General features: G+C 40.3%; 1 protein-coding gene and 1 long non-coding RNA gene across 23 annotated transcripts in view; one reads left to right on the top strand and one right to left on the bottom strand.

Annotated features, from left to right (window-relative positions):
• The window catches only part of COBLL1 (cordon-bleu WH2 repeat protein like 1), a 167502-nt gene extending 165240 nt beyond the window's left edge, over positions 1 to 2262 (bottom strand). For 7 of the 21 annotated variants that reach the window (XM_082691217.1, XM_082691218.1, XM_082691221.1 and 4 more), the window contains exons 1-2: positions 2171 to 2262; positions 1034 to 1151 (exon numbers count right to left, since the gene is read on the bottom strand). In XM_082691217.1, the coding sequence (XP_082547343.1) occupies positions 1034 to 1101 (68 nt within the window). In that variant the 5' untranslated portion in view covers positions 1102 to 1151; positions 2171 to 2262. Of the gene's footprint in view, positions 1 to 712; positions 1804 to 1859 lie in introns of those variants that run through there. The other 14 variants (XM_082691227.1, XM_082691216.1, XM_082691231.1 and 11 more) reach the window with 9 other exon arrangements.
• Positions 843 to 16624, top strand: LOC309844399. Of its 2 annotated transcripts, XR_014300663.1 has the most exons (3): positions 881 to 966; positions 2549 to 2639; positions 15817 to 16624. It is a non-coding gene; the product is annotated as an uncharacterized lncRNA (long non-coding RNA). The 2 variants fall into 2 exon arrangements; XR_014300662.1 differs by lacking the exon at positions 2549 to 2639 and having other exon boundaries at positions 843 to 966.
• The last annotated feature ends 3240 nt before the right edge of the window (positions 16625 to 19864 follow it).

The following is a 19864-nucleotide window of genomic DNA, read 5'->3' as shown; positions in this document are numbered from 1 at the left end:
AGGGAAAAATGACTTCTCTACTCTTAAATCAGGGAAACTGCACAACACTCATTCATTAGTTACAAAGTCCATTTTTCCTTAACGTTTCTTTTCTGGAAATCATTCCAGAAAATGCTCTTTAGAGCATTAGAGACTTCAGATTAACTATCACAAAAGAAACTGAGTAGGGGGAATATATGTAGGAAAAGTTATATTACATCAAAGGGGTTCCCACTTCAGAAGCTCAAAGAATGCCCATGTTCAGCCTTCACTGTTTACCAAGACGAAGGTTATTTTCAGGTTCTCCCCATCTCTTGCAGAACTACCTGTTCTCATTACTGTTTACCCAAACGCTTAGCAAGGTGATGATTAGCATATCTGGCAGGAAGACATGCTTCATTTAATATTAACTCACCATGTGACAGCCCCTTCCCCTCCAATCTCTCTTCAAACACGTGAGGACACAAAGAAAAGTATCGTTGTTTGCAGTCTGACTTTGCGCTACGCTTTGGCACCAGCAATTGGCCACAGGCACACACACCCCCCGTCGGAGGCGCTCACCCAGCCGGGGCCCGGAACTGTCATGCGGGCTGACAGCTGGTACACCCTCCCGGGGCCCTCCACCGCTCGCAGAAAAGCCCCTTCCTTACAGTCACTTTGACACTGCTCACCTGCCCGGGCCTCAGCCCTCGGCCAAAGAAACTTTCTTCCCCCTTCCCCAGAGCTCACTTACAGGTATCGTCCGCCGCGCTTCCAGGGCACCAAACAAGGGGCTCTTTGTTACAGTTTCTGCTCCAGGACTCCTCACCCAATTCCTGGCATTCAGCTGCCCTTCAGCAACTCCGAGCAGCCCCGGTAGAAAAGCAATCAAAACTACCATAGCCCTCCGCCCCCGCGCCCGGGCGGCCTCCAAGGAGGCCGGGAGCAAGCAGGCTCCTCCGCCGCCTCTCCCGCAGCCAGTGAGTCAGGCAGCGAGCTGCCAGCCAGGTAAACGCGCTGCGGCCTTGCTGCGCTCGCCCTCCCCGAGAACTTCCGCGCGGCGCTCCGGACTTACCCTGTGGGGGCGGTGGGAGGCGTGGGCGCCGCCAGGGCGTTCTGCGCGCGCGGGGTTCGGCTGTCCATCGCCCTGCGGGGCGCGGCGCGGGCTCCAGCTCCGAGGCGGCGTGTCACTACTAGAGCGGGAGAGGCCGGCTGGTCAGGGCGGGCCGCGCGCCTAGCCAAGGCCTGAGCGGGGCGGGACGCGCGTCAGGAGCCCGCCCGAGCCCCCCAGCCCCGGGCCCGTCCACCTCCGGGTGCGCTTCCACCTGCGGGCCAAGGCTCTCAGCCCGCGGGCGCCGCCGCCTCAGGTCCTAGCGGCCGCCGGCAGCTTCGGGGGCGGAAGGCGGCGCTGCAGCCCCCGCCCCGTGGGGCTTACTGGGTAGCCATTTGGCGCCTCTCGGGGCGGGAGAGGAGCTCCCCAGGCTGGAAGGAGGAGGAGCGGGGCGAGAAGCTGGGATCCGAGGCACCGCCGCCACGCCGGCAGCGCGTCTCCGGGCTCCCCGGGCCGAGTTTGCACAAACAGAACGCCCTGGGAAAACTTTTCGCGAAGAAAAGTTAGGAGGGCTAGTTCCTCTTTTCCCACCCAGGGCTCCCACTTTCTTTTCAGGAGACAGTGGCTCCCCTGTTCTTTCCCGCGGCTTCCTCTCCCACTCTTCCCTCCCCCGGACCGCGCGCTCCTAGTTGGTCTCTCAAGCCGGGACTTGAAGGAGGAGAGCGCGGCAGCCGCTCCCAGGCTCAGCCCCGCGCGGGCCCGGCGCACGCAGCGCCTCCCCCTGCCCTGCGGGCGGGGTGGCTGGCCCTCTCGGGGCGCCGCAGGGCCTTTCCCAAGGCGGCTTACTCACCCTGCCCCATTTCCCAGCCCAGAGCCCCGGAGCTCGCCGCCACCTCCTCCGGCCGGCCACCCAGAAGTGCCGACGAGCCTCGGCGGCATCGGAGCGAGCGAGGCAGTGAGCCAGAGACAGAAACGGGCGGGGGTGGGCGAGGACCGAGTAGGAATTTCCCTCCCACCCGATTTCGGGTCTTTGGGGTCCGGCTGGGGGAGCCGAACGGAAAGGAAACTCCCACTCAGAGAGTTCCCATTCCCATCGCTAGGGCGTCGCATCGGGAAGCCGGGCGCGCGGGAGCCCAACAGGTGGGGAGGAAGGGAGGGTACCTGCCCTGCGAGAACCAGCCCGGAGCACCCGGGCTGCCGCGGAAGTGCGGAGGGAAAACTCGCCGAGCGGGGCCTGCAGCTTGCTCTCCACGTGGTTCGACCTTCCACACTGGGCGGTTTGTTTTGTTTTTCCTCCCCCCCCCCCCGCCCCCCAACTTGACCTCTAAGGTGGCTGCTATTCGATTAAAAGCGCACCTGTGACACTGATTTTTCTAATCGGTGTCAGGTTTAAGCTTGCCTTGTCTTCAGAGGCACATTTCTTTCGTTCTTTTTAAGCATATAACAGCTCTGACATGAGGACTGGAAGATCATGTCTGGTGATAACCTATTAACTAAGAACAAATGGTAGATTTTATTCACCTCTTGGAAATTTTACAGGAACAAAAGAATCACACAGCTGGGTGCTTGTTCGTCCATTTTGGTTCCCAAGCACATGCTCTGTAGATGGTTCTTTACACCTGACAAACAGGTATATTTGCATATCTCGTATATCATAAATGCCAGCTGAAAGGTGCAAGCCATTTTTGACAGGCCCAAAAGCTTGTCTCAGACCAGCACGTCTTTATTATTATTATTATTATTATTATTATATGGTCTTTATTAGAGTTTATTGATGACAACAGAGAAATTAAAAAGTCAGGCTTAATGGCTTTATTCCGAAGCCTGGAATACATAGATAATAGTCTGCTATCATTTTATCTTATGGTGTTCTTAAATAAAAACACTTTCAGAAAAATAACGTGAAATTAAGAAATTAACTCTAAACTACAGTTTAAGAATAAAAATATTACAATAAACGTTTGCAGAGACTAGGTGAAAGCATGGTAAAGGAGGCCTCTGCTGTCATGTTAGCATCAGGTAACCAATCTGTGTTAACCACTTCACCCTAGTGAGAAGATCACGTTTGACAGGTAGTAAAACTGATATATAAAACCAAGTCTTGACTTAATGCTCCTTAATATTTAAGCACTGTAGCAATCGACTAGCATACTAAATGTTAACTGAAACTAACATATTGAATACCTAGCAATATGCCATCTGTTTGTTATGGGCAGTCATTACTATGTACTCCTTTCTGTGCATGATACATTCTTTTCAATGTATCTTTACATATGAAAAGGGGGAAAAGTGCCTTATTTCAATATTGAAACCATATCAGAAAAGTTGTGTTTTAATATCTTACCTGATTTAAATATTAATCAAATCAATTAAATGAATCTGGCTTTTAGTCTCTAAATAACTAAGATTAAACAATTTTATGAGTTAATCTTGCCTCTAAATGACTTACAGTTGCTTGCACAGACAGTAATACAAGTATTGAGTAACGGTGAAACTAAAGTCTATTGACTTTCAATCACAAAATCAAGATTACATTTTAATTAGTTTCAATCTTAATTTATGACATGCTAATAAATATTGACTACATTAGTCTAAACTGAAACATCAAACATTTTCATAACATTTCATAACTGCTGAAAGCATTTTCAGTGATCACCAATTTTTCCTGTCCTAGTTTTAGGTATAGGGGAGGATTATACTCTCGACCTCATTGAAAATAGATATAGCGTTGTTTTAGTAAGTAAACGTGAACAGACATGAAACATTTCATTTCCTGGTGGAATCACTGAAGGGCCAGGGCTTGACTCTATGTTCTCTTTTCTAGCTGCTGCAGTCGTAAAGTGAGTATTAAAATGGGAGGGCACAGGACTGAAGTATCCTGTAGGCTAACTATTACTTAGCCTTCCTTAGGTATAATCATGACTGACAACTTTCCAAATCACTAATAGCCTAGACCTGATGTTCTTCTCATATGGTACTAACCTATATCTCCTAGAGTCTGCTAGTTACATACATAGATCATTAGCAAAATAGTAATCACAGTTGCTATAAACTACCTGCTCTCAATCCTTCCCTCTGGTTATGCTGAACTATTGCAAAATTACCCAATTTACAAGATTTTGGTCAATTTCTCTTTGGAAATCTCCCTTCCTTCAGTCCATCCAACCATTTTTAATGCATGTACTTGGGTATTTTCTTTTCTGAAAGACCTTCCTGACTACATAGGTAGTATTAGCCCTTCCCTTTCTTAGCCCCAGCAAATTCTGTTGAGTGGGTCCAGGGCCCCATGGTATTTTCAGTTTTCAGTTACGTAGTAACGGGGTGTGTGGTAGAGTGAACTTAAGGATCCATGTCTCATCCTTTGTGTCCTGAAAGAATTGCCCAGAACACTGAATGCTATTTGCAAATGTCTGTGGAATGGATGAAGGAGAGAAGAAACACTTTAAGACTCCATTCCTGGGGGGGGGGGGGGGGATTTTAAGAGGCAAGTGGGAATTTACCTCAGGACTGGCCTTTTCAATTTAAAAGAACAGGTAGGGGGCCCTGGGTGGCTCAGTCCTTAAGCATCTGTCTTCAGCTCAGTTCATGACTGCTCAGCATGAAGCCTGCTTCTCCCTCTTCCACTCCCCCTTTTTGATTCCCTCCCTCTCTGTCAAATAAATAAAAAACAACCTTAAAAAAAAAAAAACTGGTAGACCATTTAAAATGGAGAAGATACTGAATTTGTTCCTTTTGGGAGAGACTTATTCTACATCTACCTGATGGAGTTATTTTCAAAATCACCAGGTAGAAAGAAGATCCATTTAGCTATATATCTCTTCAAATGATAGTTTACGATCTCGATTTCTGCTTGGAGAATATTAAAAGAGAAAAGGTTTACATACTTAATAGATATGTATGTGCTTATATAAAAAGCAGACACTGTATGAAGTGCGCAATGCAAAAGTTATTAGAGAAATAGAATTGGAGTTTGTCTACATATTTTGTAAATTATTTGGGACAATGAAAAACTTTTTAATATTTATGTTTTTATTCGAGTATAAATGTCACAGAATAGATTTATTTAAAACAGAAAAAATCAGGGTGCCTGGGTGGCTCAGTTGGTTGAGCGACTGCCTTTTTGACTCAGGTCATGATCCCAGAGACCCGGGATCAAGTCCTGCCTTGAGTCCCACATAGGGTTCCCGGCTCCATGGGGAGTCTGCTTCTCCCTCTGACCCTCTCCCCTCACATGCTCTCCCTCACTGACTCTCAAATAAATTTTTAAAATCTTAAAAAAAAAAATTCATACTTAAGAGGTGATCTATCTTCATATGTATTTCACTTTAGCATAGTATAGCCTAAAGAAAGTGCTTATGTCTTCCTAGAGTGTGTGAGAGAGGTTTTATATAGCAAGATCAGAGATGTTGCAAGGTAGTATTCAATTTTAATGAATCTCTTCAGACTTTGTATTTCATAGAAGCCCCTTAATCTCAATCAAGTATGTCTTTATTATTATTATTAAGATCTTTATTAGAGTTTATTGATGACAACAGGAATCTAAAAGTCAGGCTTATGGCTTTATTCCCAAGTCTGGAATATATACATAATAGTTTATTATCATTTTGTTTTCTTATGGTATTCTTATAATTTACAGAATACTCCCACATGATTTAAAACATAGAAAGTGTTGTTAGAAGTCAATGTCTTCAATATAAATACTCCATGAAAGAGCTTTATCCTTTATCCTAAAGTACCCAAAACCTTTCTGTCCTCTGGAAGCCAGGATTCTTAGACAGGTTTTCTACTTAGTCACTACTGTCCCTATCTTTATCATTGACATAACTGTTTTTCCTTCCTCTCTTATTTCTCATCTTATTTTAATACCTTTCAATTTCAAATTGCCCAGTAATTGTTTCATAGGTGAAAATAAATTATATATATATATATATATATATATATATATATTTTAAGATTTTGTTTATTTAATTGAAAGAGAGAGATTATGGGGTAAGGTGGGGAAGGGATGCTCTTCACACCAAAGACAGAAATACATTTGAAGGAATTTGTGAAAAATGATTAAATTTTTAAATGTGTGTTTGTCTAATGTCTAATGTATATAATTATGGTAAAACTTACAGATTAGTTTTGTCCATTGAAATTACTTCCAAACCAAATGTTAATTACATTTATTTAAAAGCAAAACAGGGACCCCTGCCTGGCTCAATCTCTGGAGCATGCAACTCTTCATCTGAGGGCCATGAGTTCAAACCCCACACTGGGTGTAGGACTTACTTAGAAAAAAATGAAAAGCAAATGCAACAACTAAAGGTTGTATTATTTTATTGTATTTATTGTATTTTAATAACCATGGTAATTATGTAATTATGTAATTATTTTCTATGTAAACAATGTTCATAAAATGTATACTATGTGAAATAAGTAACATACTCAAATAAAATGGTAGTATGATTATATTTTTAGGTGTTTAATACATATTTCTTCTTTAATTTTTATAGATCACATGTATGAGGGTACTTGAGTGTGGAGGATGTTATATTTTTTATGGTTTTTTAAATACTACTAGAAGAAGTCATATTTGGTTATAATATTTATAAAATATCAGTAAATCCACTTTTCTTCTATGAAGTTTAACATTTGTATCAGAGTTTGAAGAAAATAGGAACAATACTATTTATAGAATAAAATATAAATTGTGCTTTTCATAACCTTATGTTTGGAATTACAATTTTATTATCACATTATAGCATTTACAATTTTGTAAAGATTTTATTTATTTGACAGAAAGAGAAATCACAAGTAGGCAGAGAGGAAGCAGGCAGAGAGAGAGAGGGGGAAGCAGGCTCCCTGCTGAGCAGAGAGCCCGATGTGGGGCTCGATCCCAGCACCCTGAGATCATGACCTGAGCCGAAGGCAGAGGCTTAACCCACTAAGCCACCCAGGCATCCTCCATTTTTCTTTTGTGGGGTTCATTTCTATGTAAACATTCTAGAGATTAAAAGTACCAAAATAAAAAATTAAAAAAAAAAAAAAACAAGAAAAATGTAAAGGAAATTGAAGTACCAAAATAAATATGATTTCTTGTCCATTTCAATGAGCTTTTAACTTATTTTTTATATTTCAAAACTTAGAAAATCCCTGTCTATTTTCTTTGCATAGAATTTCCAAGTAGATTATATATTTATGAATTAAATTTTGAATAAAGGGAGCATTTACTGAATATCTATAATACCTAACACTGGGTTTGAGAAACAAAGATGGCAAAGATACTGCCTCTGCCCTGGAGGGGCTGATAGACCACTGGGTTTATCAATAATATTTTTGTGAGACTCAATCAAGTGAAAATCTAAAGAAAATTGGTCATTAGTTGTTTGAAGGATCCCTACCTCTCTTCCAATTGATAAAATCAAACATTTTTTTCAACCCTAATTATCAAAAGAAGAAATGTCTGAGTTTAGTATGCAATGGCTCTTATAAATGGCACTGTATTTCTATATTATCACATACATTTCTAAGCAATTAGAATGTATATATTATGTATAATGCATGTATTATTAACATGCATACATTCCAGGATAGAGGTGAGGCCTCTGGAAACATGCATAGGCATGCAGACGTTTAAAATATTAAGTACTATAGGCATGCAGGAGGGCTGAGTTTTCAGTGCCCATCCAAATTCCAAGCTATAGATTCTGATATATCAACACCAAATTGTCTAAAGTCCATTTTCTTACTCCCACTTTAAGATGTCTTTTTGTCACAATGAATTTCCGTACCTAGATTCTATAAATCTGTTATTGGTTAGAAGTAATTGTCTAAGTCATTGGAAAACAGTGAGCCCTTTTATGTCATTGAAGTATCAGCACTGTTTGAAAGACAATTATCATATGATCTCACTCATATGTGGAATTTAAGAAACAAAACAGGATCATAGGGGAAAAGAGGAAAAAATAAAACAAGAAGAAATCAGAGATGGAGACAAAACCTGAGACTTTTAATCATAGAAAGCAGGCTGAGGACTGCTGTGGAGGAGGGTGGTAGGGGGTTGGGTAGCTGGGTGGTGGACATTAAAGGGGCACGTAAGGTAATGAGCCCTGGGTATATCATATAAGACTGATGATAAATCACTGACCCCTACCTCAGAAACCAATAATACATTATATGTTAATTAATTGAATTTAAATTTTTAAAATGGAAAAAGAAAAATTTCCAAAAAAGTATCAGCTCTGTTAAAATTAACCTTGTGATTTACAATTTAAACACCATTCTCATATGGGTGTTTTCTCTCTTTTCTTAAAAAACAAAAACAAAAACAGGCTAATGACCAAAAAGTGAACTTAAATTATATCTTTTTTTTTTTAACTTATTTATTTGACAGAAAGAGATCACAAGTAGGCAGAGAGGAGGCAGAGAGGAGGAAGTAGGCCCCCTGCCAAGCAGACAGCCCAATGTGGGGCTCGATCCCAGGACCCTGAGATCATGACCTGAGCCAAAGGCAGAGGATTAACCCACTGAGCCACCCAGGCGCCCCTTAAATTATATCTTAATGCCTATTGAATTGTAACTGTAGATGGGCGCTACTTTTCTCCCTTAAGGAGATTTGTAAGCCCTTAACTACTTGCCAGTGTCCTTATATCTCAAAATGTGCAACTTTGACTGAGGCAGTCACTGACTCTGGCATTCCAAACATAAAATGTAACAAGTCTCAGCATATTGCATTATGCCAGGGCTCCTCATCCAACAACTGCTTTTTCTCTTGGGAGGCTGAGCATGTGTGTGGTTAACTAAGTACCACAGCAGTTAAGAGCTCAGACTTTGGAGCCAGACAGATTTGGGTTCACATCCCTGTCTTGGCTACTCACTATCTGGGTAACGTTAGGAGAGTAACTGCTCCTGGGAAAGAATAAGCATTCAGTGAAGGCGATATAAGCATCCGATAAGGGTGACAGAAATCCTTTTCTTAAAGAATGGGAGCCACCTATGTCTTGGTTAAGGCCTAGACTGTAAAGCAGAATATTCTGCTTCACGTTGGGAGAGTCTGTCTTTCTGTGCTTATGATGACCTTGGTCAAGTCATTAAGGTATTAAATCTTCAATCTCCTTATCTCTATAATGAGTTTCAGTTCTTTTTTAAAGTTTATTTATGACAGATCACAAGTAGGCAGAGAGAGAGGGAGGAAGCAGGCTCCCCACTGAGCAGAGAGTCCGACGTGGGGCTCAATCCCATGACCCTGAAATCATGACCTGAGACAAAGGCAGAGGCTTAACCCACTGAGCCACCCAGGCGCCCCATGAGTTCAGTTCTTTTTCCTTCCATCTGTGTTGAGTAATCAAGCTCATTGCATTAAAAGCTATTGAACTTATGTATAACGACTATTAATAACAAAACTTCACATTGTAACACCTTGCAAAGTACTTTCATTCACTGAGTATAGTTTGAGTCCTTTAAGAGATTGCAGAGATAAACACTCATATCCCTATATTACAGTTCTATAAATTGAAACAAATGACTTGCCCGAGGACTCAAAATTAGGGAAATGGCAAAATAAGAAGCAAAGTTATTTTTTTAATTTTTTTTAAAGTAACATTACAATTACCTTGCTGCTAGGATAAGAGGTTAGTCCATAGAAAATTAATATTATTATATAAATATCATGCTGAATACCATTTCCCATTTCTGAATTCTAGGTCAAAAGTATGGGTTAGGGGCACCTGTGTGGCTCAGTTGGTCAAGCATCTGCCTTTGGCTCAGGTCATGACCCCAGGGTTCTGGGATCTAGAGCCCTGAATCTGGCTCCCTGCCAAGCAGAGAGAGCACAAGCAGGGGGAGCAGTAGAAGGAGGAGAGTAGCTTCTCCCTCTCCTTCTACTGCTCCCCCTGCTTGTGTGCTCTCTAACTCACTCTGTCAAATAAATAAATAAAATCCTTAAAAGAAAAAAAACATACTGGCTGCCTAAACCTGCTTGTCCCAAAGGATCTACTTTAGCTTGGGGAGACTTTGAGACTATGGATGTTTCCAGTTTCATCCAAGAAATATGAAGGTCAGAAAAACAAAACACAGAAACTTAAAGATGATCAGAAATTCAGATGCATTCTGGAGTGAGCCACCCTTGACGTAAATTAATTACACTGTATATTTCTCTCTACCAACAAGAAAAAAAAAAATTCTCCTGAGAATATCAAAGGCAGCCAGTCAAGAAAAATAACTCACAAACTATATATTTGAAATATGGATAGTATGATGGAAAGAGTACAGTACTAAAAGTCCAGGTAAAGTAATAGAAGTTAATGTATCTAGCACATATTAGGTATAGAGCTTGGTTTTTTTTCTAATTTCAATCTTTAATTACTGGCTATTTAAAACTATTTTGCCCTTGTGAACACGGTAGACGTGGGAAAATGTGATAGGAAAGCAGAAAAGGGTGGAATTATAAATTGTATATATGTGAGTGTATCAACTTGAGTCTTTTTCATATGTAAATGGGGGAAAATAATACCTATTCATTTTTCTTTTAAAGATTTTATTTATTTGACAGAGATCACAAGTAGCAGAGAGGCAGGCAGAGAGAGGGGGGAAGCAGGCTCCCCACCGAGCAGAGAGCCTGATGAGGGGCTTGATCCCAGGACCCTGGGATCATGACCTGAGCCGAAGGCAGAGGCTCAACTCACTGAGCCACCCAGGTGCCCTAATAATACCTATTTATTAACAGGCTGAACAGAATGTCCAGCACATTGAAGGTACTCAAGCAGCTTTGACCATACAAGTCTAAGTCTGAATTAAAAATCTATTCAGGGGGTACCTGGCTAGTTCAGTTGGTTAAGGGACTGCTTTTGGCTTGGGTCATGACCCCAGGGTCCAGGGACTGAGCCCCTTATCAGGCTTCCTGCTTGGAGGGGGACCTGCTTCTGCTGCTCCCAGTGCTTCTGCTCTCCTGCTATCTCATTCTGTCGAATTAAAAAAAAAAAATACTCAAAAAAAGAAATGGTAGGAGAAGTTGCTATGCAGATCACTGTTGACTAATGTATTTTCTTCTGGGTATATTACATTTATCAGGCGTCACAAGATACTTAGGTAGAAGATTATTTGCATAAGGTAATTTTCTTTGGTGGTTTTTGTATGATTATTTATAGGAGCTACTGTATAAATTAAGTTAGTATATATTTTCTAGCTCTTTACAGTTTTCTATTGTAATATATAAGGTGGATAACTTTGGTCAACAAGAACAAATATTCTCATACAGAGATCTGGGAATGTACTAAGTAAATATATAGTTATCTTTGGAATAAAAAAATAAAAATGGAATTAAGATGTTCTTTCTGGGGCGCCTAGGTGGCTCAGTGGGTGAAAGCCTCTGCCTTCAGCTCAGATCATGATCTCAGGGTCCTGGGATCGAGGCCCTTGTCGGGTTCTCTGCTCAGCGGGGAACCTGCTTGCCTCTCTCTCTCTCTGCCTACTGTGATCTCTTTTAAAAATAAAATTAAAAAAAAAAAAGAATAAAGATGTTCTTTCTGAGGATGTGAAAGGAATGATATTACAACCATTTTTAACCTCTGTATTTCCTGGCTGCATGGGAACTATTTATGACAGTCAGTGACCTTTGTGTGGAATGTTACTAAAACACAGTTTTACGTCAGGCATATATGAGACTACTTTCTATATATTTTGGTTTGGATTAAGAATTGCCTCATAGCCCCAGGCACAATTCTTGTGCATGTTATAAATTTTCCTCCCTGTCAATGCTATACAACAAGCTGAGGTATTGCTAGCACTATTTCAACACCCAAGAGCTTCCTTCCAATGCTTTCTGAAAGATCTCACCTTTTCTTTTTTTTATGATGATAGAGGAAATTGAGGAATTTTAAAAAGTGAGTTGGTAGAACATACTAACGGTAGTTTCAGAATACTATCCTTCCATTTATGAGTTCTGTGCTTCAAATGACATTGGCTGTAGAAGTCTAACAAAAAAACCAATAAATATACCTAGTTATTTCAGCATTAGTGTGTCTTTAAACTTGAACATCAAGGCAATCCAGTGAGGCTAGTCAACTTTACACTTACAGTTTTATTAGTGGGAATTCATAATCCCCATATCTAAAGGAAAGTTTGGAAAATAATTTCATAACTTTTAGTTTCTTCATCAATAAGACAGTGATAAATTGATATGATAGTCTATAGAGTCGGAAGGTTTGAATTACGAATAAGTAACAATTATACGTACAAAAAAGTCTGTCACAGATGGGAACTGTAAAATGTTAAATCTGAGAAAGAACCATCTCTTACATTTATTGGAAAACAGAGACTTCTAAATACAATTGTCAGTGGGCCTGGGTGGCCACCTGGGTGGGTGACCTGGATGGGTGACCTGGGTGACCAGGTCATTATCCACCTGCCTTTGGCTCAGGTGATGATCCCAGGGATCAAGTCCATATTGACACCCCGCTCAGTGGGAAGCCTGCTTTTCCCTCTCCCTATACCCTGCCCAACCCATTCGTGCTTTCTCTCACTATCTCTCACTCTCAAATAAATAAATAAAATCTTTTAAAAAATAGGGTTGTCAGATTTAGTAAACAAAAATACAGGATGTCCAGGGGCAGAACTTCCCCGGAGAAGGGGTTCGGGATCTTCAGCCTGGGTCGTGCTCCATGCCTGCACTTGTCCCCTGCAGGGATGCTGCCTCTGTGGTGCCCTGTGTCCTGCAGGCTGGGTTTGGCTGAGGCTGGACTGGGTGCCAGATGCATCCCGCCACCCCAACCCTGCGTGCAGACCTCTGGACCACTCCAGGTACACGTGGGCCTGGTGCAGTTGCGATGCTCTGCACAGCCCAGGAGGATAAAACTTTGGTTGAATCCCTGAATGATGAAATTAAAGAGGAAAAGAAGATACAGAACATTAAGTCCCTTCCCAAGATGTCTGGAGGTTGGTAGCTGGAAATGAATGGAACAGAAGCCAAATGATTGAGGAAAGCTGCTAGAGAAAAGATCACTGCCACTTTCAACATTCATAATAGCATCCTGCCAACATTTGATGGGGAGGAGGAGCCCAGAAGATGAGGTTGGGCAAAAAGAGGAGGACAAGAGTGACATTTTCTCCCTCGGCGAAATGAGCTTTCAGTCCATTGGCAAGTCTTTGTGAAAGGACATTGAACACCAATTCCATGACCTGGGCCTTATATGACCACCTGGTGGATTTCTTGGCAGATCGAGGGGCGGATAACACTTTTGTAGTTGAATTAGTGGATCTCTGCACAGCCCTGGAGCACCAGGAATACATTACTTTTCTCATAGATCTCAAAAGTTTTGTCAAGAGTCAGAACAGCAGACAAAGACACTGAACATCTTAAATTCAAGGCAGACCTTGCCCAGGGAACCGTTCTACTCTGAAGCCAGTCCCAACCATGCTTTGAGATGGTTTTCAGCCTAACATCCTGGGAAATAATCCAAGCTTAAACAATTTGCATTGTCCTCTTACTTACGCTTCATTTATTTCTTCTCTAGAAATCTGTTATTCCTAGATGTTTGTATAACGTAATGATGGACAATAAAATTGGTTTATGTCCTCAAAAAAACCAACCAACCAAACAAACAAACAAAAATCAGGATGCCAAGTTAAATTTGAGTTTCAGTGAATAATTATTTCAGTGAATAATTTTTGGCCTAAGTATATCCCATGCAATATTTAATTATGCAAAATAGTTATTTATTGTTTATCTGAAAATCAACTTGAACTGGCACCCTGTATTTTATCTGGCAATCCTACCCTAAAGGTATCATAATTATTTTCAAAACACATATAGTTAACTAAATGCTGAGGCAGGAACAGAATCTGAACAATTAAGGAGTTACAGACACTCCTACAAAGGATTGTTATGTAGTAGCTTATTTTATTTTATTTTATTATTTTATTATTTTTTTTTTTTTTGACAGAGAGCAAGAGAGCACAAGCAAGGGGAGTGCTAGAAGGAAAGGAAGAAGTAGGCTTCCTGCTGAGCGAGGAGCTCCATGCTAGGCTCAATCCCTGGTCCCTCAGGGACCACAACAGTTGCCAAACAGATGCTTAACTAACAGTCACCCAGGCACCCCTATAGTAGCATGTTTTAGAAAAGAAAATAACTATATTTCATAACCATAATTTCATAAGAAACTGGAAACAATGTAACTGTTTAAAAAGGAAAGCTTTGAATCTATTGATTCTAGTTACCAAACTCTGAGTTTTTTTTTTCTCAGAATTTAAAAAAAGGGCTTACATTTACATATCAGAGTTTCTTTTTAAATTTTTGCTAAAACGTAAGAAACTCAATCAGTCACCCCTGTTAACCAGAGCTGAATAGTAGCTATTCCTCAAAGCATGTTTCTGGATACTTCTAGTCAGTAACTCAAGTCATTTTTAAGTAGAATCTTAGCTAAGAAAAAGTAAAAATTAGATTTAGTATCATCTCACGGCCCAATTCAGACCTAAACTCGGTGTTTTGGATTATAACTTATTTTATAATATATTTTTATTACCACAGGTTACCTCTATTCATTTTTGTCAGTAACTTAAATCCAAGACTTGAGCACTAACACATTCAGTTAAAGACAGGGTACATAACTTAGGGGGCGTCCTCGAAACTGAGGCCAGGGGCTCTTGAGTTGGCCTTGTTTTGTGAGGTCCCACCTGTGGCCCAAAGATCTTGAGCGTCTTCATTTCTCCTTGAGAAAATTTATCCTTTTCATACAAATTCATAATTTAATCATTTTATATAAGTTTTCAAAATTGTCGACATAAAGTTGATAATACCCTATTTGTTCAATCTATAAAATAAAAAAGTTGTAATTATTGATGCGTTTGGAATGTTTGTGAGGTCTGGAACTGATGCTGGGAAAGAATTCTATTAAAGCACAGGGACAGGACCTATGGGCAGAAAGAGCTCCTATCCAAGGATGGTGAGGAGCAACCAATTACATACTTTGGGGTCTGGGGAAGTAAAAAGATAAGGGAAAAAGTAAAAAAGATAAGGGAAGTTCCAAAAAGGATTTTTTCTGCTAAAGAAGATTCAAAGGACAGTGGAGGGCAGACCCAATATTTAAAATGTAATTTCAGGGGTGCCTGGGTGGCTCAGTGGTAAAGGGTCTGCCTTAGGCTCAGGGTCCTGAGATCCAGCCCCATGTCGGGCCCCCTGCTCACAGGGAGCCTGCCTCTCCCACTCCAACCCCACTCATGCTCTATCTCTATCTCTCTCAAATAAATAAATAAAATCTTTTTTTTTAAGATTTTATTTATTCATTTGACAGAGAGAGATCACAAGCAGGCCGAGAGGCAGGCAGAGAGAGAGAGAAGGAAGCAGGCTCCCCGCTGAGCAGAGAGCGCGATGCGGGGCTCGATCCCAGGACCCTGAGATCATGACCTGAGCCGAAGGCAGTGGCTTAACCCACTGAGCCACCCAGGTGCCCCTAAAATCTTTTTTTAAAAACTAATAAAAACACTGAGGAAAACGTGTGCCAGCCTTTTCACCTGGAAGCAGGAAATTACTTTATTTCATTACAGTGGTCAGGAAAGACATTATAGCATCTTCACTAAGATAAAAGATAAAAGATCAACAAATAGTTTTTTAATAGCAATTTAACTCCACTATAAGGCCCACAGTGTTGCCTCTAAGGAAATATAGTAGTATTGCCTTGGAAATCATCTCTACGTGGTTCCAATTGTAATGAAGTCCTGAAGATATCATTTTTACCCCTATATGCTTAATAGTATATATTTCCTTGGCTTATAGGAGACCTCCATAGGGGCGAAGGCACTAATTGCTTTTTACGCTGCTCTCTCTCCAGCACTTTGAACAGTACCTGGAGAGAACCAGTGGGCCTGTCCCCTGGCTCACACTGAGGAACCACTGTGTTCTATAGCAGAAAGAGCCCAAGCAGAAAGAAGCTACAGGAACACCATTGCTCGAAGCAAACCAAGCTGGACTCTCCTCTAAGTTTCTTTCGTTGCTTAAGTCCCATGTATTCTCCTCCAACTACTAAGTAGGAGATGGTACAGGGGTAACCCACTAATAATGGTAATAGGTTTCCTTCCAGGTAAAAAAAAATTTTAAATGTAAATTTTCTTGCAGACCATAGGTTTTGAGTATTTGTTAAATGAATGAATAAATGGGAATGAGTGTGATTTTCTATGGTATATAATGATTTTAGGGTTTTCTGTATATAGTATTGTGTCAAGTGCAAATAGTATAAAATTTACTTCTTCCTTAAAAATTTAGATACCTTTTATTTCCTTTTCTTGTCTAATTACTATGGCTGGGATTCCCAGTACTATGTTGAGTAAAGGTGGTGAGAGTGGACATTTTTGTCTTGTTCCTGGTTTTAGAGGAAAAACTCTCAGTTTTTTTTTTTACCTTTGAGTATGGCATTAGCTATGCGTTTTTCATATACGGCTTTTATTATATTAAGGTATATTCCCTCTAAAACTACTTTGTTGAGAATTTTATATCAATGAATTTTATCCCATGAATGGATATTGTACTTTGTCAAATGCTTTTTCTGTGTCTATTGAGATTATCATATTTTTTCCTTTCTCTTGTTAAAGTAATATATCACGTTGATTGATTTGTAATAAATTCCACTTGCTTGTGTTGAATGATTTTTTTTTTAATGTATTGTTGGATTCAGTTTGCTAATATTTTGTTGAGGGTTTTTGCATCTGTCTTCATCAGCAATATTGGCCTACAATTTTCTTTTTCATAGTATCCTTACCTGGTTTTGGTATGAGGATGCCGACCTCAAATACTGAATTTCTTTCTTTCTTTTTTTTTTTTTTAAGATTTTATGTTTCATTTGACAGAGATCACAGTAGGCAGAAAGGCAGGCAGAGAGAGAGCAGGAAGCAGGCTCCCTGCTGAGCAGAGAGCCTGATGCCTAGGGTTCAATAACAGGACCCTGAGATCATGACCTGAGCCGAAGGCAGAAGCTTAAACCACTGAGCCACCCAGGTGCCCTTAACTCTTCTTTAATTGTTTGATAGAATTCCCCTGTGAAGCGATTTGGTTCTCAGCTTCTGTTTGTTGTGAAATTTTTTTTTTTTTAAGATTTTATTTATTTATTTGACTAACATAGATCACAAGTAAGCAGAGAGGCAGGCAGAGAGAGAAGGAAGCAGGCTCCCCACTGAGCAGAGAGCCCGAGGTGGGGCTGGATCCCAGAACCCTGGGATCATGACCGGAGCCCAAGGCTGAGGCTTTAACCCACTGAGCCACCCAGTGAATTTCTTGATTACTGATTCAATTTAACTGCTAGAAATCAGTCTGTTCAATTTTTCTATTTCTTCCTGATTCAGTTTTAGGAGGTTATATGCTTCTGCGAATTTACCCATTCTTCTAGGATTGTCTGACTTGTTGACATATACTTTTTCACAATATTCTCTTATGATTATTTGTGTTTCTGTAGTGTTGGTTGTTATTTCCCCTTCTTCATTTCTGATTTTATTTATTTGAGTCCTCTCTCTTTTTTCTTTGTGAGTCTGGTTATAGGTTTGTCAATTTTATTGATCTTTACAAAGAACCAGCTCTTGTTTCATTGCTGTATTATTGTTTTGTTTTTATGTTTGTTTGTTTTGTTTTTGTCTTTATTTCATTTATCTGCTCTAATCTCTTATTTCCTTCTTTCTGCTGGCTTTCAGCTTTGTTTGTTTTTCTTTTTCTGGTACCTTTAGGTGTAAAGTTAGATTGTTTGCAGTTTTGGGTCTGTTTTTGTTTTTGTTTTTTGCTTCTTGAGATAGGACTATATTGCCATAATTTTCCCTCTTACTTTTGCTGCATTCTAAGGATTTTGAACCATTCTATTTTCATTTTCATTTGTTTCCATGTATTTTTAAATTTCCTTTCTTATTTCTTGGTTGGTCCATCTATTGTTTAATAGCATGTTATTTAACCTCCATGTATTTATGTTCTTTCCATATTTTCTTATGCTTCATTTCTAATTTCATACCATTGGGATCAGAAAGAGGTATGATATGATTTGTCTTTTTGAATGTATTGACACTTGATTTGTGCCCTAACATGTGATCTCTTTGGGAGAATGTTCCATGGGCCCTCAAAAAGAATATGTATTTTGCTATTTTTTTAAAGATTTTATTTATTTGTCAGAGATAGAGAGATAGAGAAAGTACAAGCATGGGACTCAACAGGCAGAGGGAGAAGCAGGCTTCCTGCTGAGCAAGGAGCCTGATGTGGGTGGGTCTTGATTCCAGGACCCTGGGATCATGACCTGAGCCAAAGGCAGCTGCTTAACCAACTGAACCACACAGATGTTCCTTTTTTTTGAATGGGATATTCTGAATATATTTGTTAGATCCATCTGGTCCAATGTGTCATTCAAAGCCACTGTTTTCTTGTTGATCTTCTGTCTGGATGATCTATCCATTGATGTAAGCAGGGTATTAAAGTCCTCTACTATTATTGTACTACTGCCAATTTCTCCCTTTATGCTTGTTGATAATTGCTTTATGTATTTAGGTGCTCCCAGGTTGGGTACATAAATATTTATAATTGTTATATCTTCTTATTGGATTATTCCCTTTATGATTATGTTGTATCCTTCTTTGTCTCTTGTTACAGTTTTTACTTTAAAGGCAGTATTGGGGATGCTGGATGGCTCAGTTGGTTAAGCGTCTGTCTTCAACACAAGTCATGATCCCAGGGTCCTTGGACTCCTTGCTCAATAGGGAGCCTGCTTCTCCTCTGCCTGCCGCTCCCCCTGCTTGTGCTCTCTTTCTCTCTCTCAGACAGATAAACAAATAAAATAAAATATTTTTAAAAAAATTAAGTCTATTTGGTCTGATACAAGTATTCCTGTACAATTTGATTCTTTGAGGGACATGTATATATACACAAAAGATTTATATATACAAAGGAAGATACACACATACACACAGTGGATATATAGATAGATAGATATCTATCTATCTATATATCTTTTTTGTGTATATACGAAAAAGTTCTCCTTCTCATAATAATCTGTAACCTCATTCGTGATTTAGGAGGAAAAAAAGAATCAACTATATGGTCTCCCCATAAATATTTTCACACTGCTCTAAAAACAAGTAAGTTCCCAGATGCTGGAAAATTTTAGACATCTGTAATAAAGATACTGCATTTGACATAATGCACCAACGCATTTTTACAGTTAGTTATCCTCAGATCCTCATGATGCAGCAGCTTGTGTTTTGAACACATGCCTGATAGGCCCAGATCTTACAGTTTCTTCCACTGAGTAGAAAAACACAGCACCTGCCATTAATGCTAAATCAACAGGTAAGTGTTCCTTGAAGAAAAAGGCTATGACTAAATTGAAGTGCTAGCAGAGGAAAGGGAAGTAGAAACTAGTTTTTTAGCCTAGGGGAGTAAGTAAGGAAAACTAATAGCAGCAGAGGACGAAGGTCAGATCTGTGTGTCCTCATCTTCCCACTTCAAAGGTGGAAATTCCAGAAGTAGAATGTATTAGAAACACTCAGATAAGTACAAGATAACCTGAGAACAGTAAAGATGTGGCCTATATCCTGAGGCCTCTAGTAAGAGCCAGCTTGGTGACATACCAACATGGTACAATGGTGAAAAGGATGGAGAGATGAGTGAGCTCAATACAGTGCTCCTGCCCTCATGCATATTCCTTAGCCAGAAGCTTTTAGAAGATGTTAAGGAAGCTAGGAGCAAATATAGGCTGACTCGGGGTCAGGACAAAAAGCATTAGTGTATGAGGATGACTCAACTGTAGTAAGCATCGGTGGCATCATAGTGGTAACAAGTCCAGGGATCCTCCTGGCCCAGCAAGATCCAGAAGATAGCACATGTGGATCTCTGGTGCCACTATCCCTTTCCTCCAT

Source organism: Mustela nivalis (assembly GCF_964662115.1).
Source record: "Mustela nivalis genome assembly, chromosome: 11".
Lineage (NCBI taxonomy): Eukaryota > Metazoa > Chordata > Mammalia > Carnivora > Mustelidae > Mustela > Mustela nivalis.
The sequence above is the reverse complement of the archived record's forward strand: the minus strand, read 5'-3'. Positions and strand labels throughout refer to the sequence as shown.